The sequence below is a fragment of the Teleopsis dalmanni genome, chromosome 1 (assembly GCF_002237135.1).
Source record: "Teleopsis dalmanni isolate 2A chromosome 1, ASM223713v2, whole genome shotgun sequence".
In the NCBI taxonomy this organism is placed as follows: domain Eukaryota; kingdom Metazoa; phylum Arthropoda; class Insecta; order Diptera; family Diopsidae; genus Teleopsis; species Teleopsis dalmanni.
In genome coordinates, this window is record NC_051846.1 from 166,615,702 (window position 1) to 166,631,435 (window position 15,734).

At 26.4% G+C, this 15,734-nt stretch overlaps 1 protein-coding gene across 1 annotated transcript in view; it reads left to right on the forward strand.

The window, feature by feature from the left end:
• The window catches only part of LOC119669973 (fizzy-related protein homolog), a 55,925-nt gene extending 40,673 nt beyond the window's left edge, over nucleotides 1-15,252 (forward strand). Inside the window, exons 4-7 of the mRNA XM_038080040.1 lie at nucleotides 12,434-12,544; nucleotides 12,609-12,731; nucleotides 12,845-12,979; nucleotides 14,316-15,252. Coding sequence (XP_037935968.1) covers nucleotides 12,434-12,544; nucleotides 12,609-12,731; nucleotides 12,845-12,979; nucleotides 14,316-15,008 — 1,062 coding nt within the window. The 3' untranslated portion in view covers nucleotides 15,009-15,252. The remainder of the gene's footprint in view (nucleotides 1-12,433; nucleotides 12,545-12,608; nucleotides 12,732-12,844; nucleotides 12,980-14,315) is intronic.
• Nucleotides 15,253-15,734: the final 482 nt, after the last annotated feature.

The following is a 15,734-nucleotide window of genomic DNA, read 5'->3' on the forward strand; positions in this document are numbered from 1 at the left end:
GTTACAAATCGAAGCTATCAAATAGTTATTTAATAAATAATGTGAGGGGAGGGGATGTGACAATGCGACCATCGGGTCTATTGTGCCCCCTTTTAGACTTAGAGTAAGTTTCTAAGTCATGTTGCGTCAATAAAAAAGGGATTTTTCAGGGATTTATTGTCTCTTTCGTTAGCATATACTTTCCTATCAAATTGTTTTATACATTACTATTCTTTATTTTTATTGATCAAATGTAAACGTTACCAAAAAGTAATTTTTAAAATTTAATATAGAGAGATTTTAGATAGAGAGATGTGGCAATTATTGATCAAACTTTTTTTTTTTTAAAAAGTTGATTACTTTAAAAAAAAAGTAAAACATTTAAAGTTCTTAATTATTACAAATAACAAAGCAAATTATTTATTTTAAAAGACATTAAAAAAACAATTAAATATATATTCACATGGAAGCTAATATACAGTTAGAACTAGTCTATACATTGTGTCTCATACCCAAATTTGTAAAGTATAAAGGATATTATAAAGAAAAAGCATTTAAAATAAATAATATGCCCTGAAAACACTCTTTAACACTACACTTAGTTATAAAATTGATGTTTTTATTGTAATATGGTTCTCAATGGGCCAATGCTTATCATCTTTCAGAATGAAACTTACGTTTAGCCAGGGTATATTCACATTATATATTCAAAATTTATCTATTCCTGATATGTACACAAACATACCTAGATTATTGTCCATTAGTTTAAGAATATAATATTCTAATAGTAAACAAAATTAATTATATTATTGAAAATACTCCATATATTAATTAAAATTGATGTTTTCATAGCAATATGGTTCTCAATAGGCCAATGCTTATTATCTCTGAGGAAGAAACTCTATTTAAGTCAGGTTATATTCACGTTTTTCATTCATAATTTAACTCATCTGTAACTAATGTGTACCTAAACTCGTTAGAGCAGTGGTTCTCAATCTTTTTTGAACAGGGATTAATATATTATTTTTGTTTTTAATAGAATCCACAAATTTTAAGAATAATAAACAGTTGGATTATTTAAATATGCATAAAATCTCTGTTATAATATATAAAACTTTAACGGTAGTAATGAGCGGTACTTCGCTGTCGTAGACGGAGAGTAGGTTCGATAGCTTCTCTAGTACTTGATAGATAGATCATAAAATAAACTTTATTGTTCTTTTTATATTTTTTTATTTTTGTTGATTAAATTAAAATCATTACCATCCTTATCTTTTAGCTATAATTTTGCTATCATATATACTTATAAAATTTATCTCAAAGTATGCTACTCCCCTTATTTTGACTCATGCGGTAACAAAAAAATAATTGATTATGTTAATTAACATTAATCAATTTTGAACTTAGCTTCACTTTTTTTTTCTTCTTGAAATAAAGTGTTAAATGCCAAGAACCTAATTGAACTGAAAAGCAAAAGAAATAACTTTATGCTAAACCGCAAAGTATATTTCATTTAAGATCAAAAGCAGTAAAGATTTTAATTTAATAAAAGAACTTCGAATTGAAAATTATCAACGATTAATCAAATTAAATTTTTATTATAAAAAAAATGCTAAATACTGAAATCAAACACCCAGTCAAACAGATAAAGACTTCAGAGCCTCTTAAAACAATTTGCTTCTGTGTAATTCAACTGAAATATGCGCTTTATGAATCGAGTTCAGTTAAGCCGAGTGCTGCGGCCTTTGATATGCGTGGTCAATCAAAGACAAGTGAATGTCTGTCCAAAAGCTACAGTGCCTATTTTTCCAATGTGTTTTCCGCTTATATATTTATATATATATATATATGTATATGTATAAATTTTTAATGTTATTGGTTTGATAGACATTTCATCCGATAAGTCTAATTATATGCTGAAGTATGAATAATTTATTGTTTGTATTGTTTTTGAGGCGTGGCAGTAGTTGTTTTTTTTTTATTAATATTAATAATAATTATACAAAAATTATACAAGTAATTGAATTTGACTGACTAGCATACATGATTTATTATTGAAATTATTATATTTTGTCAAAATTATGTGTGCGCAAAATTTTGAAATTTTATACACTGGCCAATATATATACATATATAGATTTCTTACTATTAAACATTTATATATCCTATAATTAGAAATACTAATAGTGTTATAGTTTTTTATTTTATTTAAAAATTTAATTTTTAATCAAATGAACTCTTGCTCTAAACATATACCTATTTTGGATACCATAATCAATGGTCTCTGGAAAGATGTATTGGTTTTATTGCCCCTGTTTAATTTTTGGACCGTAAGTGGTAATTGCATTTAATTTTGAATAAAACTATTTATTATAGTTTATATATGAATACAAGTATGATTTATACGTTGGTTCCAAGAATAGCATATAATGTGCAATTTTTATTTCTTAATATACAACAAAAATTGACTTAACTCGAAACTTGAATTACATAAATTAAGTGTATATTGGATTTGTAGGTTTACGGTTTAAATTTTAAGGGGTTAATTTCTGACTGCTTCCTCTCTTATTTGGCACTACAGTCCAGTGTGAACCTTGGCTTCCTTTTAAAGATGGTTGCGTACTGGGTGTTTTTTCCGATGCGAGGCTGCTGATCTTCCGATCAACCGCCAACCTCAGGGACTTGGTAAATCTGTGGATAAAATTGATATTTGATAGCTAGAGAGTTTAATTCATGATACTTGTCCTAAAATTATATATGGCTAAACAAATCAATAGATGGTTTTAAAGTACACATATGATAACTTTGCCTGTATTTAATTAATAATTTAAATCTTGGCTAATGAATGTTCAAAATTGTTGAAATTTATAAATTTATATTTTGAAATTTCGTGGTGTACCAATATATTAGGTGGTATGAAAAATACCGACTGTTTTTTGTTACTAGCTGATATTGGTACCCATATATGTTGCGCACACTAATTCGATTGTGTTAAAAACAAGCACGTGTTTGAAAAGTGACACATCCCGTTATATTTTTTTTTTAAAGACAGGAATTCGTTGTTTGTGTAAAAACTAATATTGATTTGAGAATGAGTGAAATTTTTGTAGAAATACGTTATGTGATACTTTATTACTATAATAAAGATAAAACTGCTGCAAAAATATGCCGAAAATTATGTGGGGCGTATGGTGAGAATGTTGTAGGTGACTACCATACGCAGGTCTGGTTTACTCGATTTTGTTCCGGAAATTTCGATGTCAGAGATGCACCTCGCTCTAGTTGTTCAGTGTAGCACAAGGTCTGTAATATACATTAATATATAACATAATTGTATTAGGTTAGGTAAGGTTGTATTAGCAGTCTTGACCAAAAATGACTTAAGGACAAATAATACTCTGATGATTCTCAGTACAACAAACCTAAAGAACACTTGAAAGATGGTTACCTGAAGATTAAGAACACTAACAGTGTCTCTTTATGATGATGAGTGTTCACATTTAAGTATTAGTGATGCAAACTGATACTTAAAAAAATTTTCAATAATGTATTTCATTTATTAAAAATTAAAAAAAATTAGTTATATGTATTATAAAGAAAGTACTAGGGTTAAAGAGATTATGTAGCATATGTACATTGTGGTTCAAGAAAAATGTGAAGATATATATTTGAAAATTTTGCATATATGCTAAGACATATTTCTATTTAATTGGTTTAAAATTTTATTTTATTAAAAGCCTCACAACCCTTTAAGTGATATATATTTATTTAATTTACTTTATTAAAAAAATTAATAATAAGATTGAAAAATAACCTCACCTTAATAGATGGTCATATTACTCAATAATAGGTTTTTAGATAATTTTAGTGAAAATTAAAATTTTTATATAAATATTTATCTACCCATTATATTTAAAATTTAAGACAATTTTTTCTACTTTCGTATATTGTATTAAAACTTTATGTAAGTAAGATAACAAAAAGTCTGTGTAAAACTTAGTACATGAAAATCATTTTATAATGAGCAACGCATGAGGTCAGAAAGTGTTAATACTGTTACAAACAGCGGCCGTAATTTGAGCCCAAATAGAAAGGAAGTCATTATTGTTGCGATGTTATTTTCACAATCTCATCATAATCACATCAACATGTTTTGGAAGTTGTCTTTTATGTATTTTGTTTCCTCTACTCTTGTTGGTAATTTTTTTTTTAATTTTTTTGACTTTGTAGTTAGACTGGTAGCCATGTTTTGACAATTTTAAGGTTAATGTTCTTGACAAATGCTTGCTTGTCTACTTAAAAGCCACAATTAAAAGCTAAAAATTTAAAAGTATTTGCGTCAACAATGTATTTCTAACAATTTGTATATAATTTTTTGTTTTGTACATGTATTTAGTACTCACATATAACATATGTTTTCGTATATGTTCCTTGTACATAATTATTATTTTTCGTATTTTGTAATGTAGTTTTCTGAAGTACTTCGAAATCAGATAAGGTAAAATATTTAAATATCTTACGAGCTTAAGATCTGTAGTCAAACCAGTTTCATATTCTCTAATCTGCTTCAGTCTAATATGAACTATGTTTTATAGTACTAAATATTTATTTAATTTTTTTTGAAACCATATATCTAATATTTTTTAATTAAAAAATATTATTAGTCACAATATAATAATACATTAATTGTTTTAGAATTAAAGTAGACTAGTTCCTATTATTGCATAGATCGATTCCTGTTAATCGATACTAATAATCTAACTAATTTTATTAACTAATTTAAAAAACATCTTAATTTTTCATCTCCAAGAAAATGTTCATTTGAAAAAATCGGGTTTCTAACTATTACTCATATTGATATATATTATATATATTAATCATTATATTATTATAATGATTATTTCCTTGATAGGTATATAAGTATAGATCTAATAACAATTATTGTTCTAGAGCAGAATTGGGTTCTTTTAATTTATTTGGTCGCCAATGATTGTTTTGATCTTTTGCTATAATTTTTATGTATTCATTCAACAAAGATCTTTTCTATATAGTATGAAACCTTTCTCGTTTTTTATGCTGAGTATTGTGGTCTCTGTTACAGTACCAACATTGCACAGTTATAATTTTTTTTTCAGACTTTATACCCAATTCATCGACATTTTTTACCTTTTATATCTATATGAATGGGTTTATCATTATTGTAAATCAAGTATATTATAGTATATTAATTAACTGTATTATAGTATAATAATTATATTATAGTATATACCTGCGACTCAGTTGGTCTATACAATTAGTTTTGTTTCAACTGATCATTATGTTTTTATTAAATGTGAGCACATTTGTTGGTTGTGTATTGTTTTTTATGTTATAAGGAGCAATAAATCTATCTCTCAGATGGATAAGGCTGCTGCTGTTCAGTTTCGGATATTCACAAAGAATGTCCTCAGGCGTTTCAACAACTATTTTACAAAAGCGACAGATATCGGTTTCTGAAAGACCTATTTTATTGACCAATTTTATCAATGAAACTTTTGATATCCTTTTTATTCAGTGTAAACACTCTATTACGGACTGTCTAAAATGGGGTGATGAAGCTCTTTATCTATCTTTAGTCTTCTAGTAGTAGTTTTTTATGTAGTAGATTTTGAAAATATTTCTATTATGTGGGTTCTTACAATATATGATCTTTAATCAAAATACGGAATGACTCAGGATCAAATTGGAAATCAGAAATTTCGATAACTTTGTCTCTTTCACGTCTCGGAACACATCAATAAAATAACTATTAGTTTTTCCAACTCACTGAGAAGTGTGAAAGCAATTGTTCAACATAGTTCAATGAATTTTTATAGTATTTAAGGCTAGTAAAAACGTTTGATTGGGCTTATTGCTAACTAACTGTTAATGTTAGAAGATCGTCGTTGATTTTCATGTTCGGTCAATATATGCCGTAATGTCTTATTCGATATATATATTCGATATACCTTGTAGCTTTCAACAATTTGCAGCCAGACATAAGAACTGATTTTACGCTGATTTTATAACGTATAACATGTACCCTGTATTTTTTTTTATATAAATTTGTGATATATTTGAACTACTGTTTTTCTATTTTTATTTTATTATATATTTAAAGAGAATTTTAAATTTATTATTGTAATAAAAATTTTTCTATAAAACATAATTTAGAACTCTATTAAATCAAAACTAGTCCAAGATTCAAATATTCATGACTGTAGACTGCTGATTGTAACTTTCCAACTTTACTTGAATTAAACCTTAATTGTGGTTTTTGAACTGAAAATTTTTTAGTTTCATTATGATTTTTTCTAATAAGTTTTTATAATAATAAATGTAAACAAAAAATTTTGAATAAGTCAACAAATGTGGTAAGTGCCATAAAGCGGAAATCAGTGACAGGCACAATGATATAGCACTTTTCTAATAGCATTAGAGTCTATAAAACCAACTTAATTTTTGTCATTTAAAATAAAAATATTTATTTTATGTACTAACAAATGAGAATAGTTATAAAGAAAAAAATTAAAAGAATGAAAAGTAATTTGTTTTATATATTAGCAGATTGTCTTATCTAGTAAAAAAAAATCTAGTAGAATTTTAATTTTTTTAATTAACAGGAAGTAGTAATGGTTTTTGCTTTTTAATTGTTTGAAAAATAAAAAAAACCCGTATTCTTGGTCTAGCTATTTAGTTTAGTTTAGATTTTATTCAATATTAATAATTCATTCTATTACTTTTTAAAATAAACTAATTTTCTTATTAGTATTTTATTTAAAATATATTAATTCTAAACATTTAATCTTAATAGTTGCTAGATTGTATTTCACTAGTCTTAACGCCCTCTTTTCAAAACATCAACAAATTTAACTTGATAACGAAAGGTTTTTTTTTCGAAATTGTATACATTTAATTTATATATAAGATTAATTTATATATATATTTTAATATTCTTTATAATTAGAATTTAATGTACATTAATTGAAATTTCTTGGTGGTTAATAACCTTTTAGACAAAAAAGTAAATACATATAATAAAAATATATTTAAATAATTGCTGTTTTACCTATATATATCAGAACTATCCAGTTTAAGCTTTGTATGTAATATAGTCAAATTATATATAGATTATATATAAATATAAATTTGGTTTTGTACTCATTGAGTATTTTAGTTGGGGTAATTTAAAATAAAGAACCGGATCACAACCCTGATGTACAGGGTGTAAACGTCATAGATTGAATGATTTTGTGGTTCCAGAAATAAGAAAATTCCATAGGGTGGTATATTTTGTTTAGCAATATAGTCCCCAATATCTCAAGAACGGTTCATTTAAATAGAGTATAACCTCTTGACATGACAGTTCTGTTTCCAATTTTAGCTGACACTTCGCAACAAAATTAAGAAGAAAAAAAATAGTTGTTAAAACAACACATTGTAATTTCATTATAATTGAAATTGGAAGCTAAACTCGGATGTTAATAGGCTATTAAGTCATTAACTTATTCTTTAATTGATTCCACAAATTTGATAATACAAATAAATACCTTTTCAATAGTTTGATTCATTTTTGCGAAAAACCTTAACAATTTTGTTAAAAAATCAAAATGTTATAGGTTTTAATAGAATATTTCATTTCATTCATTTTTTGTATTTCGATACCCATCCATACTGAAAACAGTTTCTCTAAAGAATTTTCGACAATCGCTGTTCTGTAATCATCCATTGTTAACAGTCTGACTACTGATTGCTTTGCAAAAATGCATTAATTTGTTAGGATATATGAAAATAATGGATGATTATTCAATCAAACAAAACTATTTTCTTAAGGTTTAAGCATGATAATGACAGATGAGATTCAATGTATATTCCCAAATGATGTTCATGTTTTAAATGCTTGAGCTTGTGATCGTGTCGGATTCCATAAGATCTATAGTTTCGTAATGTTGAATTATATATTTTCCGCAATGGTCTTCTCTCGCATGTCATTAAGTGGTTTATTCAATGTGATTTAATAGTTTATACATCTTATTTGTATGTTAAAATTAATTGAAACTGTGATTAAATTAAAACTGTTGGTCACAGTTGAAACTTTCTCATATATTACTGATATATTATTACTATATATCATATTTTAAAGTTAATACTACATTCTTACATATTTTCATACATCTTGCCATTTATAACGAAATGGTAATCGAATGATACATTGAGGTTAAGTTGATACTAATATATAATTTGTTTTAGAGAATTTTTTTTAACTTAATTTCAAGAGTAAAATTCTGGACTTTGTTAAGTGTAGTTTTTCTTATATAAATATTTAAACAATATTATGAGAAAAAACATTTTTGGTATAAATTTTTAGGTGAGTCAAGTGTAGTCACTTTTATCGAATTGTATGCAATGATATGAAAACAAGTTTCTCTTATCGTTATCTTCATCAAATATGGCTATTACATTTTCATAAGCATATATATTTGAATATTATAAATAACTTTTTTTTATTTGAACCCCACTTTTTATGCTATAACATTCGAAACGTTTGTTTAGTTTTTCTGGTACAAGCACAGTCATTCATTGTTGAGACCTTATTTACTTAAGATAATTTTATTTTATAAAAGAAATATATTGATTTTACTGAAAGAAGGTTTTGTGCTTTTACTCAAATTTTCCTGGAAACAAGTGGATTTTGAAATTCGTTAATAAAAATAGTCTTAGAATTTTAAATATATATTGAAAATAATTAGAATTTATTTAGTGTTGGTCATTATATATGTCAAGTTTAGTTTTATTATTTACTTTATTATGAATAATCAATTTAAGTTGGTTTTACAATTGAGTCATTTTCGGTATGAATGTTTTTTAGGTTCTTTTTTATAATATATGGATTAAGTCATATTCAATTTAATACAAGCGCAATAGATCACTTTTAATGGAGATGAGAATATTTTCGTGAAAGAAACTATCTTTAAGTAGGTATTTAGGTGAACATAGATGAAAGATCGATTCCTCCCAATTATCGTTAAAAAAAGATTAGAAAAAAATATGTCGTTTGCGATACTTTGGTGTAACTATCACAGAAACGATAGTGTGTTAAGATCTTCATTAAGACTATAGTTTGTTTTCGTTGAGTTCTCAAGATTTCAAAGATATTTTTGTAGTTTTGTCGTCAGGAAAATTTGCCTAATTGTTTTTATATCTTTAATATATAAATATTTTACATATACAATCAAACTTCCATAACTCGAGGTACCATTTTGGAAAGAAAGAGTTCGACTTATGGAGACTTCGAGTTAGAGAAGAGACGTCGAGTTATTATTTTTTTTTATTTTTGTAAGAAACTAGAATTACATTTTAAAATATTTATGTATTTGAAATCAAATACAGCACGGAATTATAGTGAAGTATAATATTCAGAAATTAGGGTTTGGGATTTTAATTTCTTTTTCTTCTTTTCAGTGAAAAGAGTTTCCAATTTATTCCAAGCCTTATAGTAATCATCAGTTGGAGTATCATTCGTTTGTAAATAAAAATTCAGAATTTTGAATGAGTCTTCTATTTCATTTTTGGTAGGTCAATGAACAATTTTATCCACTGAACCCACATCACTTTCCGTTGCGCTTAGAATTGGATCCACGAATGCAGAGGATTATAGCTCAATAATATCGTATTCTGAAAGCTTGATGTACAAATTTCACTGTCAAGCTAAATATAATAGTTAAGAGTAGCATTGGAAGTTATTTTATTTACTTTAACCTACACTACCAGCGACTGGCGTTTACACAAAGAAGCTACATAAGAAAGAAAAAGTTGAAACATTTGGTTTAGAAAAAGGGACTTCCCCTAACACCAAAATGTATTCATACTTAAAACAAAAATTCGACTTATAGAAGGCACTGTCCCACATTTCTATTGGTACGTAACAATATTTTTAGTTCGAGTTGTAGAGAAATTGGAGTTATAGAAGTTCGAGTTATGGAAGCAGAATTATATGTAATTTGCTCTCTAAAACCCTGTTGCACTCTTTTTAGATTGAGTTATTCGAAACTCGAGTTATAGAAGTTCGAGTTATGGAAGTTTGACTGTATTTATATATAAGAAATATATCAACAAAACTTTAGCTACGAAACCCTAATGTTCAACAATGCAATGGAATTAATTAAATTTTACGCATAATTCACACAGTTTTGTTGAATTTGATTACAGAAAACTGTAACATTTTTTTGTAACTTTTTCTGTGTAACTGTGTCAATTATATAAAAATATTCAATTAATTTCAATGCGAAACATTTGAAATGTTCGTAAATAATGGAAACTTGAAATACGCACAATTACATCACAATAGATACAAAATTGTAATCGAAGTGAGAAAATAGCAACGCAAACGTTTTAATTACGAAAAATGTAAAATTTATTTGGCCATGACTTCGGTACCTTATCTGTTTTTTTTCCTAAACAGTAACTGAATAAATTTTTGCAATTTATTTGAAATTCAAATATAAGTTCATATATATGTTTCAATAAATAATCAATTAAATCAGAGAGAAACTGAGGAATTACTAAATATGTAAATATAAAGTTAGTTATATCACAAAAAATATATATGTATGGTATATAAATAATTATATGGAGAAGGCATTACTATATTTCGAAGCCTAATATTTTAAAAATTTTTTATATTAAATTGAAATTAAATTTTTATAAAGAGATTTTCTGAACAGTAGTGAACTACAACAACAAAAATTCTTTTTATATTATTTTAATTAATTAAATTCTTGACCATACAGCTGCTTCGAGTATTGCCAAATACCCATCATCAGTGGTCTTGGAATTATTATGAATTATTTTATATAATTAAATATAAGAAATAATTCGAAGACCACTAATGATTGGTATTTGGCATATTTAAAACAGCTGCATGGTCAACCAACAATTCAATCAATTAAAAAATAGATAAAAAAATTTGTTGTTGTGATTTAGTACTGTTTGAAACACCTCTCTATCAAAATTGTTTATAAAAAATTACTTAATTATTAATTTTTGTAGTTTTTTAAAATAAATATTATACATATGTTACATAGTGTGTGAGAACTATGGTATGTAAAAAGTTATTTGATGGATCACGATGTACTTGTCTGCGGAGTTAGAATATTGGCTGTGGAGGCGAATGAAACCTCTAGCCACATTCTTTTTGACTGCTTTTGATCTACGGAGATTAGTGGGTTGGGAGCTCTTGTCCTTTTCTGATGTTAGCATATTCTTAAGTGTTGTGATTTTGATCTCTATTTGTAGGGCAGATTGTCTTCTGTATATCTAAATTCATTTAGCAGCATAAAAGATCAGCCATCGTCGCAGTGATCCGCTTCGTTGACACAGTACCTCATTAATTTATCAGATAAAAATATTATGAATTTTGTAGTTTTATATATATAGAGCGCGTTTTACAAACTTCGAATACTTCTAGTATAAAATGTATGTAAATGTTTTGCAGATGAATTGAATATGGATATATTAGTACTCACATTAATTTGTTTAGTTCTTAACCTATAAGGTTTGTCATAGGCGGTAAAAACAGTTTTTATATGAGTGTGGATTTGTTTTAAGAAGCAAATATATAAAGAAAAGCCTGTACAATTTTGATCTAATGTGTAGAATAGTTCATTATTTATAATTAAAAGTGTATTTTTATCGGTTGATTCCTTAATAGTGGTACCTGATGTGTTTAATGTTGTAATTGATTATGACTTAAGTGTATTAAAAAATATATTTTCTTTATATTATTAATATTTTTATTGCTCATATTTTTTTTTTTTTTATTTTATTTTTATTTTTGCTGTTGTTGCTATTAGAATGAAGGTTCAAAATTGGAACCTAGGATTTTCATGTTTTTTATTGCACTTGTTTATCCCAATATTTATTCCAATATGTCAAAATACTTTTTATCTATTTTTCGCATCAATCAATCAAAACTATTTTTTGTTATGAATACATGATCTTTGTTATTATCATTGCAATATATTTTATATGTATAAGTGGATGTGAAAGCCGGATGAGAAAATTTATTATAGTATAATACATAATTTTAAAATTTAAACTAAAAAATAATATAAATGTGATCAATGCCTATCTTAATTACTTCACTGAATAAAAATGATTGTTTTAAATATAAACTACTATTGTTAAAACAATACTCATAGTTGAAAAATATTGTTTAATATATAAATGAATCTCAATCACACGCTACAAGTATATTATCTTCAACAAATTAGCAAAAATATGTTAATTATAAAAAGAAAAAAATCGTTATGCCGGCAAGAACAAAGTTACATCAATTTTGTCTATTATTTATACAACAAATAAACAGCAAGCATATATACTGTCTATACAAATATCTAAAATGTTTTTATTATTAATCATTTCTTTTTTATTTCAGGATTATAATGAACAGTGTCCTTATTCATTATCACCTGTAAGCACCAAAAGTCAAAAACTTTTACGATCTCCTAGAAAAGCCACCAGAAAAATCTCACGCATTCCGTTTAAGGTAATTAAAAAAAATTTTAAATCAATCAAAATTTTTATTAAACAATAGTTTTTGGTTTTTATAGGTCTTAGATGCCCCTGAGTTACAAGATGATTTTTATTTAAATCTTGTGGATTGGTCATCACAAAATGTACTTGCCGTAGGTTTGGGTAGTTGTGTATATTTATGGAGTGCCTGCACGAGTCAAGTATGTATATTTAATAATTGCTAATTATTTTGTTAGTTTTTATTTTATTTATTTGCGTCTACTGTTTGTTTCTTACTGTTATTTACATAATTGTTTGTATTTTAAATTTGCAGGTGACACGTCTATGTGACCTTAGCACAGATTCAAATACCGTAACTTCAGTATCTTGGAATGAACGTGGCAATTTAGTAGCAGTTGGCACACATCATGGTTACGTTACAGTTTGGGATGTCAGCGCTAGTAAACAGGTGAGTGATAAAAATATTTAAAAAAATATGTTAAAACTGTAGGTTTTTATTGTAGTTGTTATTGTTTTTAATATAATTGTCTCTACTTAAATGTTAAACTAAAATAACATAACAAAGTACGTGGATTAGTCATTTAGAATAAAGTAAATTTCAACAAAAATATATTTATATAAAGAGAATAGTATTAAAATCTAACAATTAAAAATAAATATAAATATAAATAAATAAATATAAATATAAATAATTAATTCAATTATTCTACAGCGGGTTTATGATTTCGTTCTAATATAAACACAGCAAGTGAATTTGTTAATAAAACTTTCACAGCGAATTAACAAAACTCCAGAAAAATGTGCGAACATAAAAGTCAAGTACGGCTTTGGGTCAGTTGGCAGGGCACGAATTTGATTCCTGATACTTGCAGTCTCAAAAAATTATTTACAAATAATTAAATACAAGAATTAGTTCCAAGACCACTGATGATGAGTATTTGGCAATACTCGAAACAGCTGTATGGTCTGCCAAAAGTTTAATTAATTAAAATAATATAAAAATGATTTTTTATTGTTGTAGTTCACTACTTTTCGCAAACCTCTTTATATACTCTATTATAAAAGCACCCATTATTAATTCTTTAGATATTACGCTAGTTAAACACTGTATGAATAGTTTAGAGTTGATTATCAGAGTACTATTAAGTACATTTTCATTTCTAAACTTCTTTGAGAAATATTTCTTTCTTAGTATGATCAAATATAAATAGACGATATATTAGAAGTGCTATTTTAGTATTAATCATTCAATAACTGTTTAATAATCAATGTCACAATTGTAAGATAGAAGAACAAAAATATAAAACCTATGAATTTTTGGTATATATTGTTAGTTGAGGTACGAAAGGGTTAATAAAAATGTTTTTCTTTTAAGATATATGAATTTAGTGTCTTCGGGAATATCTAATATTTTGACAAATAATCCTACCGGCTGTAGCAAAAGAGATTGAATATTTTTCCGGTCCGCACTATATTTTAGGTTGATAAACATTGCTCTAAAACATAATCTTATCATTTTTGTTCACAATAAATATTATTGTCTAAATCTGAAGACATTTCCAGTTTTCTTTCTTTTTATATTTTTAATAGTTTATTAATAAAATGACATTGCATTTTGTGTACGATATTTTCTATAAATTGGAGCCCTTGTTGAATTTTTTATATTTTTCACCTTAAAATATGCTTCAAAAAAAATTAACTTCCACTTAACATAAGTTCCACAAAACTCTTATCGTACTTTAAAGCAAGTTTTGAATTGCAATTAATTTCTATTACTTTTTCAGATCAATAGATTAAATGGACATTCCGCTCGGGTAGGTGCACTTGCCTGGAACGGTGATATACTGTCGAGCGGTTCGAGAGATCGTCTCATAATACAACGTGATACACGCACACCTACTCAGCAAAGCGAACGTAGATTATCTGGTCATCGGCAAGAAGTTTGTGGTTTAAAATGGTCACCAGATAATCAGTATTTAGCTAGCGGAGGAAATGATAATCGATTGTATGTATGGAATCAGCATTCACTTAATCCTGTGCAATCATATACAGAGCATATGGCTGCTGTGAAAGCTATAGCCTGGTCACCACATCATCATGGACTGCTCGCAAGTGGCGGTGGTACTGCAGATCGTTGTATACGCTTTTGGAATACACTTACCGGACAACCTATGCAATGTGTTGATACCGGTTCACAAGTATGCAATTTAGCCTGGTCTAAGCATTCATCTGAGTTAGTCTCGACACATGGTTACTCACAGAATCAAATACTTGTGTGGAAATATCCATCTCTAACACAAGTTGCCAAATTAACTGGTCATTCGTATCGAGTGTTATATTTAGCTTTGAGTCCAGATGGTGAAGCTATAGTTACGGGCGCTGGCGATGAGACATTACGTTTTTGGAACGTATTCAGTAAAGCACGTAGCCAAAAAGAAAATAAATCAGTGTTAAATTTATTTACAAATATAAGATAAAAAGATTTCATATTAGAAAACTTATTTACAAAATTGATAGTTTAACACTTGAAAAGATCGCGCTTAAATTTAACAATTATTTAATATAATAATTAATACATGATCATTTAACACAAACTTCATCAAAAATAAAACCAGCTAACAAATAACAATTAATCACGATTAAAAATAATTAAGTCAATAAATTAGACAAACTAATCCACAAATCCTTCTACCAAACTTAAGAGTTGCATAATTTTAATATAAATTTACATATATATTAATATTTAATGTTTATTGGTAAATGTAAAAATACTTAATTTAATAAGTAATATGTCAAATTTATATATATATATAGATACCATATAATAGCTATAAGAAGCAAACAAAAAACTATGTATGCATTTCAATGATTCTTAATAATTTTGGTTAATTATATTTTTAAGCTGATTTGAATAACAGAAATTTAATGAGCTTAAAATTAATACTCAAAATTTAATTGATTAAAAGTGAAATTAAAAATTATTTCAGAAATAATTAATTAGATTTTGGAAAACGATTGATATTTTTGAGTTCTGGGATAATTATTATGCAAACCATATATAAAGTCAATTTTCGTATTTTGGAATCAATAAGAAAATATAGATATAATTAAATAAAAATTTTAGAAATTTGTGGAAAAGATATAAGCACCTTGAAAATATTGAAAATAAATTAAATATTTTTGATGCGCTTATATTTAAAAAA